General features: G+C 41.1%; 1 protein-coding gene across 5 annotated transcripts in view; it reads left to right on the top strand.

The window, feature by feature from the left end:
- The first annotated feature begins 228 nt into the window (after positions 1-228).
- LOC112219330 (G-protein-signaling modulator 1) overlaps positions 229-24,963 on the top strand; it is a 34,645-nt gene continuing 9,910 nt past the window's right edge. Inside the window, exons 1-10 of one of the 5 annotated variants that reach the window (XM_042302311.1) lie at positions 12,337-12,422; positions 13,391-13,620; positions 13,857-14,078; positions 15,009-15,144; positions 15,338-15,480; positions 15,979-16,102; positions 16,418-16,533; positions 16,857-17,012; positions 22,168-22,276; positions 22,512-22,626. In XM_042302311.1, the coding sequence (XP_042158245.1) occupies positions 13,613-13,620; positions 13,857-14,078; positions 15,009-15,144; positions 15,338-15,480; positions 15,979-16,102; positions 16,418-16,533; positions 16,857-17,012; positions 22,168-22,276; positions 22,512-22,626 (1,129 nt within the window). In that variant the 5' untranslated portion in view covers positions 12,337-12,422; positions 13,391-13,612. Of the gene's footprint in view, positions 425-10,609; positions 12,423-13,205; positions 13,621-13,856; positions 14,079-15,008; positions 15,145-15,337; positions 15,481-15,978; positions 16,103-16,417; positions 16,534-16,856; positions 17,013-22,167; positions 22,277-22,511; positions 22,627-24,963 lie in introns of those variants that run through there. The other 4 variants (XM_042302309.1, XM_042302308.1, XM_024380478.2 and 1 more) reach the window with 4 other exon arrangements.

Below are 24,963 nucleotides of genomic sequence, written 5' to 3' on the forward strand. Positions count from 1 at the left end.
GGAGAGCCTTGCGATTGTGTGTGGTGCAGTTGCCGTAACAGGCGGTGATACAGCCCGGCAGGATGTTTTGTTTTGAACACTGCAAGAGACAGTTGTAATTTACCCTTTAGTCAGCAGCCCTGTTTGTACACACACACACACAAAACTCTGTGATATCAGCAGTGGGGGAGGGGCTTGCCTTATATGGCTTTATTTGCACAATGCCTAACTTCCTCAGCATCTGCCAGTGCTGTGCTGAGAGCGAGTGAGGGAGGGAGAGAGGCAGAGAGAGCTGCTAGGAAAGAGGTAGTAGCAGCACAGTGAAAGAGGTCTTGAGCAGCTTGAATAAATATTTGTGAAGGGCTAGCTACTGGAGGACACTGCCCATGGCTCAGTCTGCTAACGGTGTGGACCAGGATCTGGCCAGCAAGAGGCTCCACACGAGGTAGGACCCGAGCTGTAAGGGGGGGGGGGTTAGTGTGGTGTGGGACGCCTGGACGGTTGACAGACCCTGTTAGTGGGGAGGAGGAGAGTGGAAAGACGGGGAGAGATGAGGGAGCAGCAGGGCTGAGAGACAAGGGCTGCCGGCTCTCAGCCTGGCTGCCTGAGGAGGGCAAGACAGGGGAGCTAGCCTAGCCACAGCTCCCTGGAAGTAGGCTCCAGCCAAAGCCTCATTCCTGGCCTTGGTCCTGGATAGCTTAGCCTTTCCTCTCCCAGACTTTGATCTTGATGCTGCTCTGTGGGATCTTAAGTGAATGAGCAGACTGGAAGGGGCCATGAAGAACGTGGGATTCTGAGTGGAGTGTCTAAGCTGAGATTGGGCTCAATATTTGACACACACACGAACAAGCAGAGCACACAGCTGCTCAGTTAAGTCGGTGGATAGGTGAATTTGTATATGCAACAGTCTTCCCGTGTCTTTACACAGCCATGCCTTTCTCTGTCTCCTCTGTCTGTTCCCTTCCTGTGCTCTACTACTGACTGCACTATATCAAATGGTTTCACACTGCTTTAAGGTTAAACATTATGGACAGTTTAATTATAGACTGTATAGAAAGTATGACAGTGAAAATAATGGTGTGTCAGTTTTATTCTAGATTTGAATGTCCTAAACTAGTAAGGGATACACGAAGTGTGTGTGGATTGTCTGAATCAGCAGTAAGACCATGTTGGATTCATTAGCTTTAAAAAAAAATAAAAAAATGTCTGCTGGCAATGTTAATGACTGTTGTGAATGAACATTCACAGGGCCTGCGAGGTCATCACGCTACCCTCTCTCTCTCAAACACACATACACAGGTTAACCCTGTGTTTTTCAGTCACTTTATTTATATATACTTTATTTTATCCGTGTTTTCCATGTGCAGATGGTCATGCAGTACTATCTGTTGATAAGCAACTGCTTACTAAGGTTAGGTTTGGAATAAGGGTTAGGGTTTAGATGAGGGTTAGGGCTAGTAGATAGTCCATCTGTAGACGCTCTACAAACTATCCAAATATGTTACACACACACACACACACACACACAACAGAAAAATGGGTATGTAAATATGCACAACATGTGTTTAGGTTTGTTCCATTTGAATTCAGTTTAACTGCAACTCTTTTTGATTTGAACAAAACCTTCTACATATTTGCCCAGCCATTCAGGAGACAGAGGTGCTCAAAGTTCACTCATTTTGCATTCACCACCCTGCCATGAGACATCGGTCTTCATCACTGGAGAAAATAAACCATCGTTTGATATAATAATTTAAAAGCCATTGTATAATTTCTTGAACAAAAAAAAAATGTCATCATTTTTACCTTTGCCGTAAATGATCTAAAAACATGTAAACTCAGTTTTTTTCATGTTTGCATATGTTCTGGTTCAGACCCTATTTTACATCATCTCAGCTCTTTGTGTTGTGCCCATCTTTGGTTGAGACACAACATGCTCTTGAATACAGGGTAGGTGTCATGTTTTCGCTGATAAGTATACTCAAATGGGAATAAAAATCGACATTTCAACTTAAATGGTAGCACAAAGATGGTCGGAGGTCCACACATCAGATAATACTGACCTGAAATAGAATATCAGTTGTTTTAAATTATACTGTCAATCTTCCATATGACTCTTATTGAAATATAGATACATGGGAATTTATATTCTAAGTTGACATTTGAGGACATTAAAAGGTCAAAAATTGACATTGTTATTTAACTTATTTTTCAAGGAAATATTAAATAATGCGACTATCCTGTTTATAAACTTTCAAATGATAAAACTCAACCGTTTATCTTTTCCAGTGATGAAGACATGGATGTCTCATGTTAGGGTGTGCAAAATAAGCTTTGAGCACACCTACTGTATCTCCTAAACCTTTTGGCATTCAGGTTCATAAAGTAACTTGCTGACCACTTCTTCAATGGGCTAATACAGTATGTTTGGAAAGTTTGGTTCAAATCAAAAAGGGTTGTGGTCAAAAAAATGATTGAAATGAAATGGAACAACCCTATATGGTACTCTGTGTGTGTGTGGTCAAAAAAATGATTGAAATGAAATGGAACAACCCTATATGGTACTCTGTGTGTGTGTGTGTGTGCGTCCACGTGTGTGTTTGTGTCGTGAGTAAAGGGAAAAAAAACACAGATTAGTCAACAGCAGGGCATTGTCTGGGGCAATTTTTTCATCACAAGCTAAATAAAGTCTCTTTCATCTGTCTGTGTTTGATACACAACAATCCATTCATGGCTTTGTGGGCAGTGCAGACAACAATGCTGGAATATGGAGAGGTTCAGCTCTGAGGAGGTGCTTCAGACCCTCTCTGTTTCCTAACCCAATAGATGACTATCCATTAGTCCCAGAGCTAATGTCAGTGTTCCTGTACAGAGCTGAAAGTGTCTGGCACTTCATCTGTCCGTGACCAATAGGTTTTGCTCTGTCAAAATAGTCAATGACAAGTTATTCCATGATCTATTGCATTCAATTGATGCAGCTGGACTATAAGAGCAATAAAGAAAAGGATTCAGGAGACCTCTATGACATTGTAATATGAAGGCCTCATCATGACCTGAAGTTGCACACCCTGTTTGTGGTTGTGTGTTCATGCTTCTTGGAGAGATGAACACAGCTACCTGTGTATCAGGAATAACCTGCTCACATGCATACTGAGATCTTTTGAGGTCCTTAAAATGGCATAAACCAAACCTTTCTCCTCAAGCAAAGTGCGCCATCGCTGTTAAATCAGTCTATTTTAAGAGGCATTGAATGTGGTATTAATGTGATACTAATATACATTTTTTTGGTTACATTCCTTCAAACTTTCTCCCAATTCCACAGACAGTAAAATCTGTTGACACCATCTATTATAGTGTGAGTGTCTAGGAGAAAGAGAAAGATAGAGAAGGAAAAACAGAGAGGAGAGAAGGAGGGGAAGACAGGGATCAGCCAAAACTGAAAGGGACACTTACTGAGGAGAAAAAACATTCCTGGAGAGTTTCTTTGGTTTCCCCTGACAACCAGCCTTGCCTCGCTGCAATTATGGTCGGATTAGTACTCTGAGCACAGCGCTCCTGAGCCAAACAAGGACGCAGCCAAGAGAACAGTATCATAGCACCCAGAATCATAGTACCCAGAATCATATACACATTCAGCCAAGCATCACGACACATACTCTGGCCTTGCCAAATGTAACAGGACAGATCTGAACTGTGTCACCTTGACACTCATGCCCACACTTAGATTTGATTAACGTGGGTGGTTATAGAGCTATTTCAACTGAAACTGAAGGCAAAGAACTGTCTTCAGGTCTCAGACCGAGCCGCGATCAATATAGTAGTAACCTTTATCAGAACCAGAGGAAACTCACCATAGTCCAATAATTGCTGGGCTTGTCATTATGGTGGATGGGAGAAACTGGAGAATTGGAAAGCTTGGTCAGAAAGCCACAAGTCTGTGGTACAGATCTATATGTTTATCGAATAAAACGAGACGCATTACTATTACATTGACATTGATATCAGTTTGTGCCAAATATCAAGGCAGAGAATGTTAGTCTGATTTTATTAGTGGTGTATTTCCTGGTATAAATTACATATTAGCTTTGAAATCAGAGATCTTGGTGGACGGGCATTCCACCACAAGTCATCAAATGTTTTACCATTTGGGACTGATCTCTCACTTTTTCACCCTAAACTGAGTACAGACTAATTTGCAGAGTTGGGGAGTAACAGATTACATAGTATATTGTAATCAGATTACAGATATTTTTGAAAAAGTAGATTATTATTTCTTGGATTACTTTTAAATTCATAAAGGATTCAGCATTGAAGTTAAGTTTGTTCCACCTGAGCGAGTCTGATCACAAGTCAGAGACCACTGATGACACATTAAATACATTTGATGGATCACTTGTCTTCTAATGCCTCTAAGGGGAAAGTAATCAAAGTAACTGAAAGTAATCAGATTACTATAATGAATGTGTGTAATCCAAAAGTTATGTTACTGATTCAGGGCCGGCGTTATGGGCGGGCTTTAGGGGGCTTTGTCCACCCTACCATACCTCCTTACCTGTCCAAATAATATATTATTTAATTATTTGACCGAGATGGCTCCGTGACAAAGACGCATCAATCTCAGGTAAAGCTTCAGAGCGAGCAAAACAGCTCCCCTGTCTCAGTATGTGTAACCCATGTACAGTATCTGATGCTGTCTGAACAAACACATTATGGCATGTCATACTCTTTTTGGCCAGACGGCATCAGATATATGGGCTATATATAGTAAGACAGAGGGGTACTGTTTCGCTTGAGTATAATTTAAATTGTTGGGACAAAAAGAAGTGGAGGGGTATGTTGTGAAGAAATAGGTCATCGCTCACCAGAATGCATGCGCTCGGCTCTCCTGTCTCTCACCAGTTCTTGCGCATTCATCGTGTGAATTGTTTGCCCTTTAATTTTTTGTTTTGTTAGCAAATTCCCCATTTCATATGCAGACACGGCGCCAGGATTCTCTCTCTCCCGGGGCCAAGGGGGGGCTTGACCAATATGTGGGGGTGCTAAGAAAATAGTCGATGTTCATGACTTCAGAGTTAAGGAAGTTTTCATTTTTCAATAAAAGCAGATATGGCACACAGCACATTCAATATAAATGTAGTTTAATTGAATTTGGCCAAAGAATATTCAACAAAATAGCTATAAGCCTAACACAAGTGACCACAAGGCAATGACAAAAAATGTCTTTCAGGTGCAAAGGTCTTTCAGCAATAACTTTCTTACATTTAAAAAAATTAATTTCACCTTTATTTAACCAGGTAGGCCAGTTGAGAACAACTTCTCATTTACAACTGCGACATGGCCAAGATAAAACAAAGCAGTGCGACAAACAACAGAGTTACACATGGAATAACCAAACAGAGTCAATAAAACAATAGAAAAGTCTTATATACAGTGTGCTAATGAGGTAAGATAAGGGAGGTAAGGCAATAAATAGGCCAAAGTGGCAAAATAATTACAATTTAGCAATTAAAACACTGGAGTGATAGATGTGCAGAAGATGAATATGCAAGTAGAGATACTGGGGTGCAAAGTAGCAAAATAAATAAATAACAGTATGGGGATGAGGTAGTTGGATGGGCTATGTACAGGTGCAGTGGTCTGTGAGCTGCTCTGACAGCTGATGCTTAAAGTTAGTGAGGGAGATTTTAGTCTCCAGCTTCAGTGATTTTTGCAATTCGTTCCAGTCATTGGCAGCAGAGAACCTGAAGGAAAGGCGGCCAAAGGAGGAACTGGCTTTGGGGGTGACCAGTGAAATATACCTTCTGGAGCGCGTGCTACGGGTGGGTGCATCATGACTGGTTGTGTTCATGCCACATTAAAAGGTAATACATTTTTACAGTTAAATTACATGTCTTCAATATAAAACCCATTAAAAAAATGTGTGCAGGTGCACATGAAAAAAGAAAACATTTCAAAAATCAAATGTCCTTCAATCTGATTTGTTCTGGTGCCGGCCCTGTATTGATTACAATTTGACAGGTAACTAGTAACTGTAATGGATTACATTTAGAAAGTAACCTACCCAACCATGCTAATGTCTCCACTCAGACAGTCAAATTCAACCAAAACCTTTTCTTCTCTCAGACAGATACATTTAAGTTCACCCATTCGTCTGATAAGTGTGACCGACCAATGACACAGCCACCTCTGATGAACTCACAAAACTCACTTCCTGTAAACTGACCAACGATGACGTGTAACCCGGGGGCTGCCATGAGTGTTGAGCTAGCATGCCGTCTCCCTCAGACCACAGGTGGGTTATTATGGGATGCTGGTCTCCAAACAGACCAAGTTGAGCAGTAATCAGAGGAGAGCATGGCAGACTTTACCACACAGACACATTCTTAGAACAGCCACAGGGAAAATACAGTATGGGAGCCAGGTTTAAAAACCCTCCAATACATGCCAATAATGTAAGATTTATGTCAGTGCATTTCTCTTGTGTTTTTACTACCTTCGTCTGTCTGCCGGGTCAATGTTACTCACACATCTTCAGTTAGGACTTTGTCTGTCACTTGTTCAACTCAACTGTCCCCAATGACCCTCTTGCCTCCTTTCCAAGGGAAAGGTCATGTAAAAATAACCCTGTTTAGGCAATCAGAACAACGACATCTTCCGTTTTGTATTGGCACTATAATGCTTGACTACTGCTGGGGTCTTGAGTTCAGGCCACGCAGATGAAGCTTGTGCCCGTTTTTTAATTGGAAATATATACTTTCCCAATATAACTTCCCTTCAGAGAAGAGAACGTGCACTCTACATATGTCTTTAAACGTTCACAGCCAACATCTGGGAGCTTTATGCAAGAAACATGATCCAAGTATCGTTTCTGGGAAAGAGGAAATCGTTTGACCTCGTTTTGAATTCATAACTGTACTTTTAAGACTAAACGAAGTCTCTGTGGTCACACACACACCACATTTTTATGCGACTACTTTGTGGCTCAGCGGCATGAGGGTGTTTTATGACATGCTGTGTAATTATTGTTTGTCTAGAAGGATTCCACATTCAGTGGTGTAAGCTTATTAAAGACCTCGCCCTCTCGCTCATTGTAATTTCCTCATTGTCCTCAACTATAAAGTAATTAATGAAAACATCCAAGGTAAAAAGAAAACATCAAGAAGCATGCTACAATAACAAATATCCCTTTTCCAGACTAAACCATAATTCCACTCCACATTTTTGCACACAGATTCCCAAATCTTCAATAAAACCACCACAGCCTTCTCTACTGGGATATTATGGCGACTTAGTGTTACTATGCAAAGACCAACTGTCACGGAAGGAAAATGTATTATTCCTTTTAGAGTACTATCCATCTTTGGCCCAGAGTAACCATGGCTCCCTTTTTGATTCCACTCTTTAGAGGTTTATCCTGGCTTCAAATCGGGCCGCGTCCAGTAGCCAAACATTGTGGACCGTTGCAGATAGAAATGCATGAATAGATCCGACGGGATTCCTTATTCTACATGTCAGAGAGGCATATTTGTGATACATAGCATATTTCTCTGAATTTAACAAAACGTTACATCCTGCTGAATGTGCCCCTGGCTCCTTCAGTTACCTCACCGTGTGAATGAGAATTCGGATATCATATGCTTGGGTAAATATTCAACTAAACATTACCTGTGTTAAATTAGCATATTTGTATTAGTATTGTATTACTCCTAACTCACTGATGATTTGTTTTTCCCCCTCAATGAATAAGTACAGGCCACACAGCAAAGCGCAAACAACGATATAGCTACCAATTTAGGGTTTAAACCCCCCTAAGGTCGATGACCGCGCCCCTGTGGAAATTTTATTAGCATAATATAAATAAAATCCCTATAAAAATATGTCAGTTTAAGCTACAGGTATGCAGTTTTTTTTTGCATTGGTTGCGTCTCAATCCACCGCATCCGCCTATGTCGCACTTCCACATCTGCGGTGAAATGTGACAGAGCTCGACCAGTGTTCGTCTGACAATGAGAAGTCCTGAAAAAAAAAAAAAAAAAAAAAAAAAAAAAAAAAATCGCTCCTCACGAAATCATCTGTAGTGTCCGGAGGGTTTGGCCTACAAACTATTATGACCTCTCTATTGAAAGATGAGACCAGTGGTGGAGAAAGTACAGAATTGTCATACTTTAGTAAAAGTAAAGATCTGTTAATAGAAAATTACTCAAGTAAAAAAGTTACTCACCCAGTAAAATACTACTTGAGTAAAAGTCTAAAAGTATTTGGCTTTAAATATACTTATGTATCAAAGTAAAAATAATTTTATGTTCCTTATATTAAGGAAACTAGACAGCACCATTTTCTTTTATTTATTTACAGATAGCCAGGGGCACACTCCAATACTCAGACATAATTTACAAACAAGACATGTCTTTAGTGAGTCTGCCAGATCAAAGTCAGTAGGGATGACCAGGGATGTTCTTTTGATAAGTGTGTGCATTAGATCATTTTCCTGTCCTGCTAAGCATTCGAAATTTAACGAATACTTTTGGGTGTCAGAGGAAATGTATGGAGTAAAAAGTACAGTAATGTAGGGGAGTAAAAGTAAAAGTTCTCAAATATAAATAGTAAAGAACAGATAACCCAAAAAAACTACTTAAGTCATTAAGTATTTTTACTTAAGTACTTTATGCCACTGGATGGGACTCTCACGATGATGTTCTCCGTTTTGCTCTATAACCCATACAAGCATCTTGGGACTTGTCTGAAGTCGGTACAGCGGGATCTGCCAACTTCTGTCTGTAGCATCCGAACAGTTTGGGATACACAATAATATGGGCTACACACCCCTCTGTGCAAAGGTGAGACTCGCGAGCACATACACGTCGATTGTTTTGCTCTAGGATGCCCACAGGCCTCACACAACATCTGAAGGTCGCATGGTACCAGTTCAAAAAACGAATGGAAGTACTGTATACACTGCATGGGGAAAGTATTCAGATGCCTTGACCTTTCCCACATTTTGTTGTGTTACAGCCTTATTCTAAAATGTATTAAATCTTTATTTCCCCCTCATCAATTCACACACAATACCCAATAATGACAGAGCAAAAACTTTTTTTTTTAGAAATGTTTGCGCTCTGACGGAGCTCTAGAGTTCCTTTGTGGAGATGGGAGAACCTTCCATAAGGACAACCATCTCTGCAGCACTCCACCAATCAGGAGTGCTGCAGAGTGACAATGGTAGAGTGACAATGCAGGAGTGGCTTCAGGACAAGTCTCTGAATGTCCTTGAGTGGCCCAGCCAGAACCCGGACTTGAACCCGATAATAGCTGTGAAGCAACGCTCCCCATCCAACCGGACAGAGCATGAGATCATCTGCAGAGAAGAATGTGACTAACTCCCCAATACCGGTGTGTCAAACTTGTAGCGTCATACCAAAGAAAACTTGAGGCTGTAATCACTGCCAAAAGGTGCTACAACAAAGTACTGAGTAAAGGGTCTGAATACTTATGTAAATGTGATTTCAATTAATAAATGAGCTAAAACGTTTTTTTTTTTTTTGCTATGTCATTATGGTTCGTGTGTATAGACTGAGGGGGGAAAAACAATTTAATCAATTTTAGAAAAAGGCTGTAACGTAAAAAAAAACAGGGAAAAGTCGAGGGGTCTGAATACTTTCCGAAGGCAGTTGAAGTCAGAAGTTTACATACTTAGGTTGGAGTCATTAAAAAAACCTCATTTTCAACCACTCCACAAACTTTTCTTAACAAACTATAGTTTTGGCAAGTCGGTTAGGACATGTCAAGCTGTAGAACCTTCTGATAGGCTAATTGACATCATTTGAGTCAATTGGAGGTGTACCTGTGGATGTATTTCAAGGCCTACCTTCAAACTCAGTGCCTCTTTGCTTGACATCATGGGGAAATCAAAAGAAATCAGCCAAATTATAGAACTCCACAAGTCTGGTTCACAACAGCAAAGGACCTTGTGAAGATGCTGGAGGAAACAGGTACAAAAGTATCTATATCCACAGTAAAACGAGTCCTATAATAGACATAACCTGAAAGGCCACTCAGCAAGGAAGAAGCCACTGCTCCAAAACCGCCATGCTTTGCTGCAGGAGGGACTGGTGCACTTCACAAGATAGATGGCATCATGAGGGAAGAAAATTATGTGGATATATTGATGCAACATCTCAAGACATCAGTCAGGAAGTTAAAGCTTGGTCACAAATGGGTTATCCAAATGGACAATGACCCCAAGCATACTTCCAAAGTTGTGGCAAAATGTCTTAAGGACAACAAAGTCAAGGTATTGGAGTGGCCATTACAAAGCCGTGACCTCAATCCTATAGAAAATTTGTGGGCAGAACTGAAAAAGCGTGTGCGAGCAAGGAGACCTGACTCAGTTACATCACCTCTGTCAGGAGGAATGGGCCACAATTCACCCAACTTATTGTAGGAAGCTTGTGGAAGGCTATCCAAAACATTTGAACCCAAGTTAAACCATTTCAAGGCAATGCTACCAAATACTAATTGAATGTATGTGTGCATTCTCTACTATTGAATGCATTCTCTACTATTATTCTGACATTTCACATTACTAAAATAAAGTGGTGACCTAAGACAGGGATTTTTTTGTAGGATTAAATGTCAGGAATTGTGAAAAACTGAGTTTAAATGTATTTGGCTAAGGTGTATGTAAAATTACGACTTCAACCGTACATACGAAATATCACGTCACACATTTACATATATATGTACATTAACACCTCCCCCGTAGATATTCCTGTATTTTCTATAGATGTTATATCCGTGTATTCCTACTGCTGTATCATCAAATGTACTGTATAAGTGAGTATCAGAAATGGCTAATATATTCATTTGATCTAAGATTAGCAAATTACTCATCTCATCAATTTTGTTTCTGAGGCTACATATAATTTATATGAGCTTAACTTCAACTCTTTCCTGGGTAGCTTATTGAAAACTTAATTCATAATGTTTGTTTCTCAACAGTAATATTTCTATTTCTGATAATAACAATGAAGGAATTAATGGATTTTTGAGCAGATTATGTTCAGCAGTTGCCTTTTCTGGTTTGGCCCGGCTGCAGCAGGCACTGCAGATATCAATCTAATGCAAAGGTTTAGTAAATCTGTCCCTCCGGGGGCTAAAGGATCCATCTAAGCCAAAAACCTCTTAGCCTTCTTACCCTACACTAGTTCAACCCAGTAACCATGGGAAACTGTCTCAAAGACCAACAGCCAATGTGTCCTATTTTCCCTTCCTGAGGCCTGTGCTTCGCTCAAATGAGAACTGATGATATAAAACTCAGGCTCTTTACTCTATACATCAAAAGCACCCTGATTCAAGAAATAGACCAGACAAAAATATAATGCCAAATATTCCATATTTAATGGAATCAAAATCAATTGTGTACTCACTGCAATTTGTCTCCGATTTGTAAACCTGTGTATTTGTATCGCTCACTCGTTTAATTTCTCTCTTCCTTCCTTTTTCTCTATTTTCTCTCTCGCTCTCTCTCACACCGGGGCACCGGTCCTGCTGAGAGGCGCTTGTGTCACACTGTCGTCACCAGCAGTCACCCAGGATCCTCGCTCCAAGATACTTCCCCTTCTCTCAGTGGGATCGACTACAGTACTCAGTGCTGGTTGAGAGAAGGACCACGCAATACTACTTAGGGAGGATAACACTATACAGTCATTTTCTGACTCACCTGTTAACCTGCCTCATAGTGCTTCTGTGGAATTGGGGAGTTTTACATTTGTGGATATCCATAGAAGACATCTGCAGTGTTGGAAGGACTAACTTTGTTGATTTGTTAGAAGTTTGTGTTCTAATCTCAAGGGGTTTTGGGGATTCTTATCATTGTCCCGAATAGCTTCAGACATTCATCGTTGGTACTTTGGGCAGCATTTGAGGACACCTGAGGAACAGGGCTTTAAAGCGTGCATAGTACCTCCAATTGGATTCTGTCCAAATGGTTTGGATGCACTGTTGCCAACGTTGGCGTATTCAACTATGGAGTAATTAATCGAATCGGACATCTGCTTTCATATAGACTTATCAGGGTAATACAAAGCCCAAAATCCAAACCCGGCTGTGTGTATCTGTATCCTGGTGGCAGCATAGTATTGCTATGTTTTTCTCCTGGATTCTCTAGCAGAACACTTGAGTGTATTACATTAGCATACATGAGATTTTGCATTCAAGTTCACCTCCACCCTAAAGTTCCACCTCATGCCACACATCCCTGCAGCTGAGGAGTGCCTTTAGCTGACCTAGTATCCCATGTCATCTAACTCTTGCCATCTCACTGGGGCCCAGAGTGCGGTGTGCAGGCTGGTCCACCGGGGCTTCAGACCCCGGGCCCTGCTGAGGCCCATAAGGCTGGAGCTGGGGGTGTACGTCGAGAAGACCCGCACCAAACAGAAACACAGGTACTGGTTGAAGTTCTGCCAACAGCAGGCTCAGATGTAGCACTTTATTTTACTGTACTATTAAGGCATTTGCTCAACATATAGCCTAGATGCTGACTGCAAGGTTATTGGTTGGCTGCATATTTCAAGTAATTCCATTTCCAACCTATTTGGGACAAATTAGTGTCAGGTGCTGCATGAGTCTTACTGTATTTAAGATTTTTTGTTGTGGTTGTCAACCTCTTGGAAATTGGCATAAAGGAGTAATTGTTGTGTAATATTAAGTAATTTCTAAGTAAATACCAGGGAAGTAGTGTACCGTAAAATAATGTGCTACTAATCATATATAAAGATATGGATTACACTGTGGGGCTAATCTACACTGAACTCTACACTGAGCTTGCTGAAGAACAAGTGGCATCATCTTTTGCGCTTCAAACGATAACATAACCAAATCCACATTGGCTGGTTACTTTCATCGTATCAATGGTTCTTAGATGACTGTGGGGAAGGTCTTAGAATGGTCTCAAGAATGAGGCTAGCTGATATTACAAATATTTTGGACAGTTTTGAGTGACAGAAACTGTTGTGAAGTCCAGAAAGAGGTTAGGCATGCATGGTATTATGTAACCATGGTAACTAAGGCATTCAGGAGGGCGAGAGGGACCTGGCTCTACAGCAGTTATTTCTGGCATATGAGCCCTCTATATTCTCTTCAGATTTATAATGAACAGTTATTTTATTGACTAAACCCAGAGACTTGATAATTGTACTCTTGGGCTATACGTTGGGGGCCCTACAGTATACTGAAAAATATTTAGCTTGGACAACACTGACAATAATACAGTGCTTGAGGGGGCAAGGAGATGCTCCACAGAGCATGTTCATTGGGCTTGAGGATTTGTGTGTAGTGATATGAATTCTTTCTCCTTCCTTATTGTCAGTGTGGAGATGTGTTTTCCCATTTTTTCCACTGTCTCCAAATGCAGCATTTAAGACCTGCAGCGCATCAACACTAGCCTGGTTAAACCAGACTGAACTAGAGTGTGTGGGCTGGACAGCTCTGGGAGGATGAGACACTGATTCTCAATGCAGGGAAGAAAAGACGTCTCAGTTATCTTCACTATATAAACTGGACTTTTAAACAGTAGTGTTATGGAGAGACAGAGATGAGATCAAGGAGCTGAAAAGACTACATCTCCAAGGTGCTTATGTCAAGGCAAGTGTTTCTTCTGACACTGTTGCTGTGGTAACCACACAGTGATATTGATTCAGACACTGTTGCCATGGAGACATTTAGGAATAAACTTTTTATTGTTAATGACAGTTTTCGGACACCATTGCCATGGTACCTTCATAGGCGCACTGTTTCGCACCCTGATGCTGTAATACTGACATTCTCTTTTGCTCTGTCCCTGTGTGTGTGTCCGTGTGTGTGTGTCCGTGTGTGTTCAGGATGGAGGCCTCGTGTCTGGAGTTGGCCCTGGAGGGAGAGAGGCTGTGTAAGGCAGGGGACTTTAAAGGGGGGACAGCGTTTTTCGAGGCGGCTGTTCAGGTGGGAACAGAAGACCTGAAGACCCTCAGTGCCATCTACAGCCAACTGGGCAACGCCTACTTTTACCTGAAGGAATACGGCAAGGCCCTGGAGTACCACAGACACGACCTCACTCTGGCCAGGTGAGGCCATGGAATACCAGACCACATCATGTCTGATTATGGATTCAAATTGTAGTTAAAGTATTTCAACCTATGGTATGAATATGTTTTATACAGTGCAATGGATGTATATGTCATTTAGACTAAAGTCATTCATAAAGTACAAGAGCGTATGTAAACAGTTATCCTTAGCTATGGGTTGCATACTATACAGAGTAGGGCTGGGAATTTCCAGGGACCTCACGACATATCACGATACTTTGGTGCTGATATGTATTCCGATTCTCACAATTCTATATGCATTGTGATTCGATAATTAGATTTAATTGCAATTCAATGTTTCAAACATATTGCTTACCATATGTCTGCTGCAGAGGGACAAGAGAGAGCCATGAGAAAACAAGTTTTGATCAGTCACGGAAATAAAAAAAGTGCTGAAAACAAATTGGCTCCCTACTTAAAATTAAAAAGAGAACAAAACAACATAATGTCACAAATAATATTCTGATAATGAACTGTATCGACCCCCCCCCATTACTTGTATGACTTGTATGCCTGATGCCCTCCTAGAAGAAAGATGCAGGTTTTGATAGTGTTCATTTTGATGAGACCCCCTTGGTATTTAGCTCAGATGACTAAGTCCGTCTCCTGTGGAGAGTTGTGCAGTTGGTAGCCTGGCGACTACAAACCCAGAGGGCTGGTGCTGAGTTACAGTACATTACAATAACAGCAGGACAACTGGAACCCTGTCCTAAGAAGGTAGGGACCACTTAAACAGTTGGATTTGATGACCTAAGCGCTAAGTCTAAGCAGTAGCATGTGTGTTATTGTATTGACAATGAGCAATGGATTTGGCAAGACATCACAAACGGATCTGGGACTCAGGCTATGTACACAGTGATTATTACTTCAAAACCATGACTGATAATGAGATACGGTCTCTATTTACAGGACAATAGGGGACAGGATAGGGGAGGGAAAAGCCAGCGGTAACCTTGGAAACACACTGAAGGTTTTGGGGCGCTTCGACGAGGCAACGGTGTGCTGTCAGAGACACCTGGACATCTCTCAAGAGCAGGGGGACAAGGTAGCACACACACACACCACCACATTGGATTGGAGGATTGCAACTGTTAAGTACCATTTATCAGATTTTGGGGAAGGGGGCATTGTATTGAAAATACATTTCAGTGTGGTCCATGCTATTTCAGTTGAAAAATACCCTAATACCCTCTTCCAATGTCTCTATTTGCCTTCTTTTCCCCTTTGCGTCTGACCAGGTGGGAGAGGCCAGGGCTCTGTACAATATAGGGAATGTGTTCCATGCCAAAGGAAAGCAGCAGCTATGGGGCTGTACCCAGGACCCTGGGGACCTCCCACCAGTCGTCAGAGATACACTGCAAAGGGCTACTAGCTTCTATGAGTGAGTGTTAAGCTGTGTACACATGCTTGTACATGTGCACAGGAACACCTACGTAGTCTACATGCAAGAACACAAACAGGCACGCACCCATGCATGCACACAGCACAGACAGCATGCATATGATTGAAATATCCCACTGGGCTATTAGCTCCTTCAAAATCTCTGCAGGCTATGAACACTACCTGAATCAGTCTGTGGAGGAGTGGGATAAAAGTGAATTGCCTTTACAGTTAAGTCAAAACTGTAGTACACAATCCCCTGTGGACACACTGAGAGGCTTGCTCAGGCCTTCGTTTTTGTATGACAACACACTGACAAGCCAGTTTCCGACATCAAAGCTTTCATAACTACTGAAGTACTGTACTGTTTACTTTGTGCAACCACAGCATAAAACATATTATTTTTAGTTCAAGACAACAAAACTGAGACTTTTGTATAATTTGTGTAAAACACAATTGGTACACGATACTTTAACTCAAGTCCTCCTCTCTCCTACAGGATGAATCTGTGTCTGGTCAAAGAGCTGGGCGACCGAGCTGCTCAGGGCAGGGCCTTTGGTAACCTAGGCAACACCCACTACTTGCTGGGAAATTTTGTGGAGGCCATCAAATTCCACAGACAGGTGATATACATATTTCTGGGACAGTAGTCAACACCATCATGTGTACAAGTAAAGAGACACACTATTGTGTGTGTGACATACTGTAACATAATTAATGGTAAGAAAAGGTCTTCTCACGCGCGACCATTTTGCACCTGGATGAAAACACATCAACTTGCCTGTTTGAATGAGCTCAATGTAAAGTGTATGACGTACTTACAAGACGTAAAAGTATCAGTTTTGCAACGCTATTGCTCCATCAATGGGGTAAAGACTGGTCAAAGTGAGCAATATACACATACATTCAAGAAAATGTATCAACTTTCTTTTGTTCAGAGGCTGTCCATCGCCAAGGAGTTTGGTGACAAAGCAGCTGAACGTAGAGCCTATAGTAACCTAGGCAACGCTCTGATTTTCCTGGGACAGTTCAACACTGCCACGGAGTACTACAGGTAAGCAAAGACTACACGCTGACACCTAGTGGACTTGATGTGTATCAACCAATGGATCTCAGAGCGCTACGCCATGTTATGTACTTGATTACCTGCATGTATTCAAGTCTATTAATGTTTTAAGATCAATATAATGTATGAGATTAATTTATAATAAGAATGTTTCATTTTAAATAAATACTTTGAATTTTTTGTGGAACAAACAAATGTTTTCCTTTAAATACCTCTTTATCCATTCACCACCCTCTTACTACCCCTATGTAGAAATCTCATTCCTTCTTCCTCTCTCCCTCTCAATTACCCTGTCTTCCTGTTCCATCTAGAAAAACTCTGCAGCTGTCTCGTCAGTTGAAGGACAAGGTGATGGAGGCACAGGCATGTTACAGCCTGGGGAACACCTACACTTTGATGCAACAGTACGAGAGAGCCATAGACTACCACCTCAAACACCTCCTCATAGCCCAGGAGCTCACGGACAGGTATGCACACTCACACACTCACTTAATAGTCACACACTGAGAAATCTGACTGCCGATAGATAGTTAGCACAGTAGAAGGCCGTTCCTTCTCTTGCTAAAACAATGACAAACCACTGTGTATTGACCCGGTACCAGCAAACTACTAGTAGAATCGCACTTCATCAATGGACAACATCTTGACTTTGATCCAATCAGAGAGCACAAACATCCACATGGGGGAGCCGACAGGAATGACAAGGTCATAAAAAAAAGAAGGGAAATTTCACCGTGTAATTAGAATTGAGACCAAAAACAAAAGCTGCGTAACACTTTTTTTTTCTCGAGCAACTCTTCACGTCTTTAAAACTTCTTCAGGATTGGTGGGTCCCCTGCGGGACGGTTGAGATAACGTAGGCTAATGTGATTAGCATGAGGTTGTAAGTAACAAGAAGATTTCCCAGGACATAGACATATCTGATATTGGCAGAAAGATTAACAATAATTTAAGCTAACTGCACTGTCCAATTTACCGTAGCTATTACAGTGAAATAATACCATGCTATTGTTTGAGGAGAGTGCACAGTTTTGAACATGAAAAGTTATTAATGAACAAATTAGGCACATTTGGGAAGTCTTGATTCAACATTTTGAACAGAAATACAATGGTTCATTGGATCAGTCTAAAGCTTTTCAGATATACTGCTTTCATCTAGTGGCCAAAGTCTAAATGGCACCTGGTCTGGAATAATACATTATGGCCTTTCTCTTGCATTTCAAATATGGTACAAGAAAAATATAAAAACACAGTTGTTTTTTTCTTTGTATTATCTTTTACCAGATCTAATGTGTTATAATCTCCTACATTCCTTTCACATTTCCAAAAACATCAAAGTGTTTCCGTTCAAATGGTACCAAGAATATGCATATCCTAGCTTCAGGGCCTGAGCTACAAGCAGTTAGATATGGCCATGTCAATTTAGGCGAAAATTGAAAAAAAAAGGGTCCGTTCCTTAATTAAGAGTTTCTAGATAAGGAGTTTTGTGCTTGGGGATTTTTGTCAGGATTGATAATGTGCATTTGCTCGTTAGTTAGCTAGATAGCTAACATTAGCTTGCCAGGCAGTTACACATGAAATGAATGGGGTGGCGAGTCAAATCAAATTTTATTTGTCACATGCATCGTAGACAACAGACTTATACTTGCAGTGAAATGATTACTTACTGGTATTTTTCCAACAATGCAGAGTTAAAGATAAATATAAATAGTGACACAAGAACAAATACAGTGAATAATGAGTCAAAATAACATGGCTATATATATATATATATATATATATATATATATATGGAGTAGAAAAGGGGTATGAGGTAATTGAGGTAGCTATGTACTGTACTTATATAGTGCCTTCAGAAAGTATTCATACCCCTTGACATATTCTACATTTTTTAATTACAGCCTGTATTCAAAATGGATTAAGTAGACTTGCCTCACACATCTACAAAAAAGACCAATGACCCATTTTTTGAAAATGTGTTAGAAATGAAACACAGACAACTCTCATTTACATAAGTATTCACACCCCTGAGTGAATACTTTGTGGAGAAGCACCTTTGGTGGCAATAACAGCTTTGAGTCATATTGAGTATGTCTGCATTTGTTTTGCACATCTGGATTTCTGGCACATTTTTTGGAGGGAAATCTTCCAGTCTTTCCACAGATTTTCAATGCGAATCAAGTCCGGGCTTTGGCGATTCAAGTCCGGGCTTTGGCGATTCAAGTCCGGGCTTTGGCGATTCAAGTCCGGGCTTTGGCTGGGCCACTCAAGACGCTCTATTTTTGGCTGGCGTTAAGGCCGTCCTAGTTTCAAAATGCATAGTTAGTTTGCAATTTCGTAATAAAATAAAACTGGTTAACTGTCATGTTCCAGCCCTAACGCCCGATTCGGAAATGTATCTGTTTTATATCAGCTCCTTGCGCTCAGATGGGCGGGGTGGAAAAATTGGAGGTGTGTCCTTGTCATGATCCAAAATGCTAATTTCAGGCAGTGCTGATAGAGCCATTCAAGACCAACCAAAAGCTGGTTTTAGCGGTTGATTATGGCATGAATTTTGACAGCAGAAACTCAGCCTGTCCAGCTGTGACACACACTGCCCATAGAACAAGAGTAGCCTAATATGCTTTTGGTGCCTGTATACTTCGTATTTAGAAACAAACTAAATGTCTCTTCACCCCCCCCAATTTAGTTTTATTTGATTGAAAACAAGCATAGCCTCCCCTCTAAATGAATCGTTTTTTTTGTCTGCCCAATGCAATCACGAAGTAGGCAAGAAGACTGTCGATAAAGGGTTAGGCTCCTGAGACCGCTTGGAAATAAATCTTAAAATCACCAAAGCTTTACTAAAGTATCAAGTTTGAGAGGAGTAAAACAGTGAGCTGACACTCACCTTTATCAATGCATTGTAGGCAGGCCCACATTATTTTAGCCATGCATGTTCCGTTTTTGGATTTGGATAAAACCCTCTCTAATCTGCGTTGTTTAATATGCCCACTGGGAGAAACGATGGTGCCTGTAAGTGTGAAATAGGCAATTTAAAACAGGTTGTTGCTTAGTTTTGTTTAGAATTATTCATGATCTTTTTAGGCCTAATTTAATCTTCCTTATTGCTTGGCATGTCCGTGCTCAGTCATAATGCAATTTACAGTAGGCCTAGCCCCCATATCAGTGTGGACGCTATTGAAGTCATTCAATTACTTAGAAGAATGTGGACTGCAAATAGGTTCAAGTTAACCTATTTAGCAAAGATGAGATAGGTCTACAATTTGTTATTTCATTTCTGTAAGCTATTTAAACTATAAAAACGGATTAACATTGGAATTGGAGTTGATTCCAAGGCAATACACAAGACCGTAAATACAACCTCAAGCAAACACATATTTCTCCATGGAGCAGGTTCTGATTGGCCAGTAAGGGGCCAAGCCACGACATACCCACAACTTGTTTATTCATCACAACCCAGCACTATCGCACCCACACCAGCAAGTGAGCCAATAATTGTGAGAGTGAAAATAGCAAAAATATTTGCCACACCCCTGAACCTATAGTGTTACCGCCTGCGCTTAGATTTACCAATGCGTTAGGTTGGATAAAAATAGAGCCCAAGGACTTTCACATTCTTGTTCTGAAGCCATTCCAGTGTTGCTTTGGCTGTATGCTTGAGGTCAATGTCCTGTTGGAATGCAAATCGTCACCCCACCGTCTAAGACTGTTTGCACTCTGAAGCAAGTTCAAGGGTTTTCCTGTATTTAGCTACATTCATGTTCCCTCTATCCTTACCAGTGTCCTAGGCCCTGCCGTTGAAAAGCACCTCTATAGCATGATGCTGCCACCACCAAGCTTCACGGTAGGGATGGTGTTAGACAGGTGAAGAGCTGAGCCTGGTTTTCTCCAAACATAGCGCTTCGCATTCAGGCCAAACAGTAAAATGTTTGTCTCAGACTACAGAATCTTTTTCCTTATGCTCTGAGTCTTTCACATACCTTTTTGTAAAGTCCAGGCATGCGGTCATGTGTGTTTTTTCTCAGGAGTGGCTTCCGTCTGGCCACTCTCCCATAAATCCCAGATTGATGAAGTGATGTAGAGACTGTTGTCCTTCTGGCAGGTTCGCCCATCTCAGCCAAGGAACTCTGTAGTTCTATCAGAGTGGTCATTGGGTTCTTGGTCACCTCCATGACCAAGGTCGTTCTTGCCTGGTTGCTCAGTTTGGCCAGATGACCAACTCTAGGCAGAGTCTGGGCAGTTCCATATTTTTTCAGATTCCCAATGATGGTAACCATTGTGCTCTTGGAAATGTTCAACACTCTAGAAATCATGTTATACCTTTCCCCAGATATATGCCTCATCATAGTTATATCTCGGTTTCTGCTCTAACATGCACTGTTAACTGTGGGATCTTATATAGACAGGTGTGTTTCTTTCTAAATAATGTCCGAATTGGCCACAGGTGGACTCCAATCAAGTTGTAGTGACATCGCACCGATGATCAAAGGAAATTTGGAGTGTCATAGCAAAGGAGTGTGAATTACATGTAAATGAGATATTTCTGTATTTCATTTTCAAAAATGTATACAAATATGTTTTTCACTTTGTCATTATGGGGCGTTGTGTGTAGTTGGATGAGAATAAAAATACATCTAATAAATATTGAATTTAAGCTGTGACACACCAAAATATGGAATGAGTCAAGTGGTATGACTACTTTCTGAAGGCACTGTCGGTGGGGGTAAAGTGACTAGGCAACAAGATAGATAATAGACAGTGCCAGTATCATAGGTGGTGAGTGTGAAAGTGTGTGTGTGTCTGTTGGGGAGTCAGTGTAAGTATGTGAGTGTGTGGGTAGAGTCCAGTGTGTGTGCAAGAGAGTTAGTGCAACACAATGCACACAAAACTAAATGCTTTATCAAGCTAGCTATCTAGCAAGATGATGAAGAAAAAGATTCACTCTCCACTCTCCCATACTGCCAGTAACAGCTCGCTTGCTAGCTAACGTTAGCGGAACAGTTAGGACAACATAGCTAGCTACCTTCCACTGACTCTCGGCAGCTAATAGGCAGCTGCTTCATTCAGAAACAAGTCCTTTGTAGCTCAGTTTGTAGAGCGTGGCACTTCTAATGCCAGGGTAGTGGGTTTGATTCCTGGGACTACATATATGTAAAATATATGAATAAGTCACTTTAGAAAAAATTATCTGCTAAATGGCATATGTTATTATATTAAATGCATTCTGATGTAATTATAATGTTGGTAGGTACGCTAGTTTTCCAGTTGTAGCCATCTGGCTAGTATTGACAAGGGCTTACTACAAATTCTAGCTAGCTGGCAACAACATTAGCGCAGCTTGCTAGTTCTGATCTACAGCAGGCACAAGCCAAACATACCTGTAGCTTAATTAAGCTATGCCACTGTGGTCTGGAGTATTTTAACTAGGCTGATCGGTTGGGAATCTGTGCTATGTGAACATAAAAAAGTTGACTGCCGGGCAGATGTGTACCTCTCAGCAGTCTGTATCCTTGGAGTGTCTGAGCCTTTACACGCACACGCACTTTAAAACCTTTACTTAAAATGCTTATCATTATGGTGTTTGATTTGTTCCTTCTCTAACTGTGCTTGTGTTGATAGGGTTGGTGAGGGCCGTGCCTGCTGGAGTCTGGGAAATGCCTATGTGTCTTTACAGAACCATCGCCAGGCCCTGCACTACGCCCGCAAATACCTAGACATTTCCAGAGAGGTAACTAGTGACCACTGCAGCTACACAATTTTTATAAGGAGGTATATTACTGTGAAGACAGTTTATTTTCAACACCAATATATTTGCAGTCGCTTTTTGAAAACTGAAATCCCATACACCTTTAGTCAATACGATGTCTCTCTCTCTCTCTCTCTCTCTCTCTCTCTGTGTCTCTCTTTCTCTCTGTGTCTCTCTCTCTCTCTCTCTCTCTCTCTCTCGCTTAACCTACTCTCAGATTGGGGACAGGAATGGCGAGTTGACTGCCAGGATGAATGTGGAGCAGATGATGGAGGCTCTGGGGGTCAACAAGAGTGACCTTTCATCATGTGGGTCAGAGTTCGAGGTGCAAGGTAACAGGGAGATTTCTTTCTACGGTTCTTCCTTGAACTTGTATTTTCAGTGTGAGAGGAAATTATGACCATGTGCCAGAGTCTGGTGTAACAGTCAAAGCACCCAACTCCGGACCACACAAGGCTCCTCGCGACCATGCTGTCTGTGCCCCTCTCTGCCACAGGGTTCTGCTTAAATACATCAATTATGACCACTCGAGTTGTTTTCAGAAAGGGATGAAGTTTCCCATGTAGACACTGGTTTGAGTCTAGATGTGTTTGTCCTCTTGGTGGTTCAAGTGTGGGATTTGAGGAGTGTAAAGATGATTGTATAATTCTAGATAATTCTACCTGGAGCGCCAAAATCATAACATGCTGAACTAACAGTCCAAATTATTTAATCTATTTTTGTTGTTTATAAAGAGTAGATTTTCAATTTGACCCATGTCTGCACTTTTTGTTCTGGGTAATGACAGTATTAATACATATGGAAAGTCCTGTACAGTAAGTTTTGTCTCTGACCAGCCTTAGTCCACGTGCACTGCCCATTTCTCTCTCTCTCTCTCTCTCTCTCTCTCTCTCTCTCTCTCTTTCTCCTTACCACACCCCACGCACAACCCTGAGCACAGACTCGCTCTCACACTCGCTCAGAAGGAGAACATATCACTTCTCCATCAAACTTTGAGTTGAGAGAGGCAGGACCTGTGATTAGTTCCTCCAGGATACTTACTGGACACTGCAAATGGAATACAACTACAGACTAATAACAATTATAGCAACATTTGACTTAAATTTCATGGGATTGACAACAATAACTGTACCATAGCTCTCTGAGTCCGGAGTATGAGGTAAGCAAGGTCGAGGCTTAATTATAGCCTTTTAATTCTTTCAAAATACTGTACATGGAATTGGAAGCTTTACTTTCTAGTTGCCATGAATCTGTAACGAATACTTGAGAGGTTTGAATGCACACTTTAAAAGGCTTTTGTAAAATGCTATAGCCCATTTTCCATTCAATCGGTTGAGGGAGATGTATGTACAGTATATGTCAGAGGTGGAGTGATGTTAGCAAAGCTCAGAATAAGCTCTAGAGAATACATACATTTGTCCTTGTGCAAATATCTCCAAGCCCCAGGCGTAGATAGATGATGTGTCACTGTGCTTCTGTCAACAGAATCTTCCTCTGCTGATCATTCATCTCTAGGGCCATAGTCTTAGTGAATACATTATGTATGACCCTCTAAAAGGATTTCTGTACAAGTAAAAAGTCTTCTATAGAGTCATCATTTCAGCTCTATTGTTCTGAGGTTGGATTCAATCAATCATGGATCAGACGATGGATATGTGTACTTTGTAAAGGAAAATGTATTCTTAATGTGTCTGCCAGACAGACATGCACTTCATCTGTCAATGTGTGTTAATTATTCATGTACAGTTGTACAAATTATGTACAGTTGTACATTCTCTACAATTCTACATGCACAGTGCTGAGAGTTAAGAGGAATTCCATGTATTGTCCTTGTCTTAATAACCCTTTAAGTCATTGTGACAGCTTGTAAACCAATATCCAGGCAATATACTCTGTCTTCCTACAACAATGTTCTAAGGCTATGACAGGAGAAAGATAAAGGGGCCATGTGAGACATTGTCTGATGAAGATAGACTGATCAACAGGTCAATGTTTGACAGGTCAATGTTTGAGGTCATTCTGGGCCATTGCGTCCGGGTCTAGGAGGAAAGGGTGAGTCAGGTGGACACAGCCCTTTTCTGTGTACGGAGAGGACGTGCTGGATGTTTATTTAAACAGGGAGCGTCTGTTTGGAGCAGCAGGCCCACACTGTATAGACTGTGGTTAGGTGGGACCTGAGGTCAGGCAGCCCTGGCACTGCCACCTCACAGAATAGAAATACAACAAGTAGAACAGACACTCCGACTGGTGATGGTGATTAAGATTGTGTTGGTGATTTATTGGTGTTTTCTTTTCTCTATGCAGGAATGTAGCCTTCTGCCTTATTGGTTAGGTGATGTATGAAAAATATGTCCTGTCCATTAATTTTATGTCTGTCTGTGTCAGCTCTTCAGTGTGTCAGTACACTGGAACACGTGTGAGCCAAAGGGAACGAGTGTAGATAGATTTGGGGTGGCCAAATACAGCGTGAAACCCACATACCTTTGTAGATACCTAAAAACATTTTTTCCCTCTAAATAAATAGACAGGTGGGTTCTCTGACGCACATAACATAAACACACTGTAAATAAAGAGGCATTTGCGTCCCATTTTGAATAAATAGGCCCCAGATACAGTACAAGGTTCAAATCCATTGGTCAAATAATAATAACATAACTTTCTAACTGTAG

This window comes from Oncorhynchus tshawytscha, linkage group LG20 (assembly GCF_018296145.1).
Source record: "Oncorhynchus tshawytscha isolate Ot180627B linkage group LG20, Otsh_v2.0, whole genome shotgun sequence".
NCBI lineage: Eukaryota > Metazoa > Chordata > Actinopteri > Salmoniformes > Salmonidae > Oncorhynchus > Oncorhynchus tshawytscha.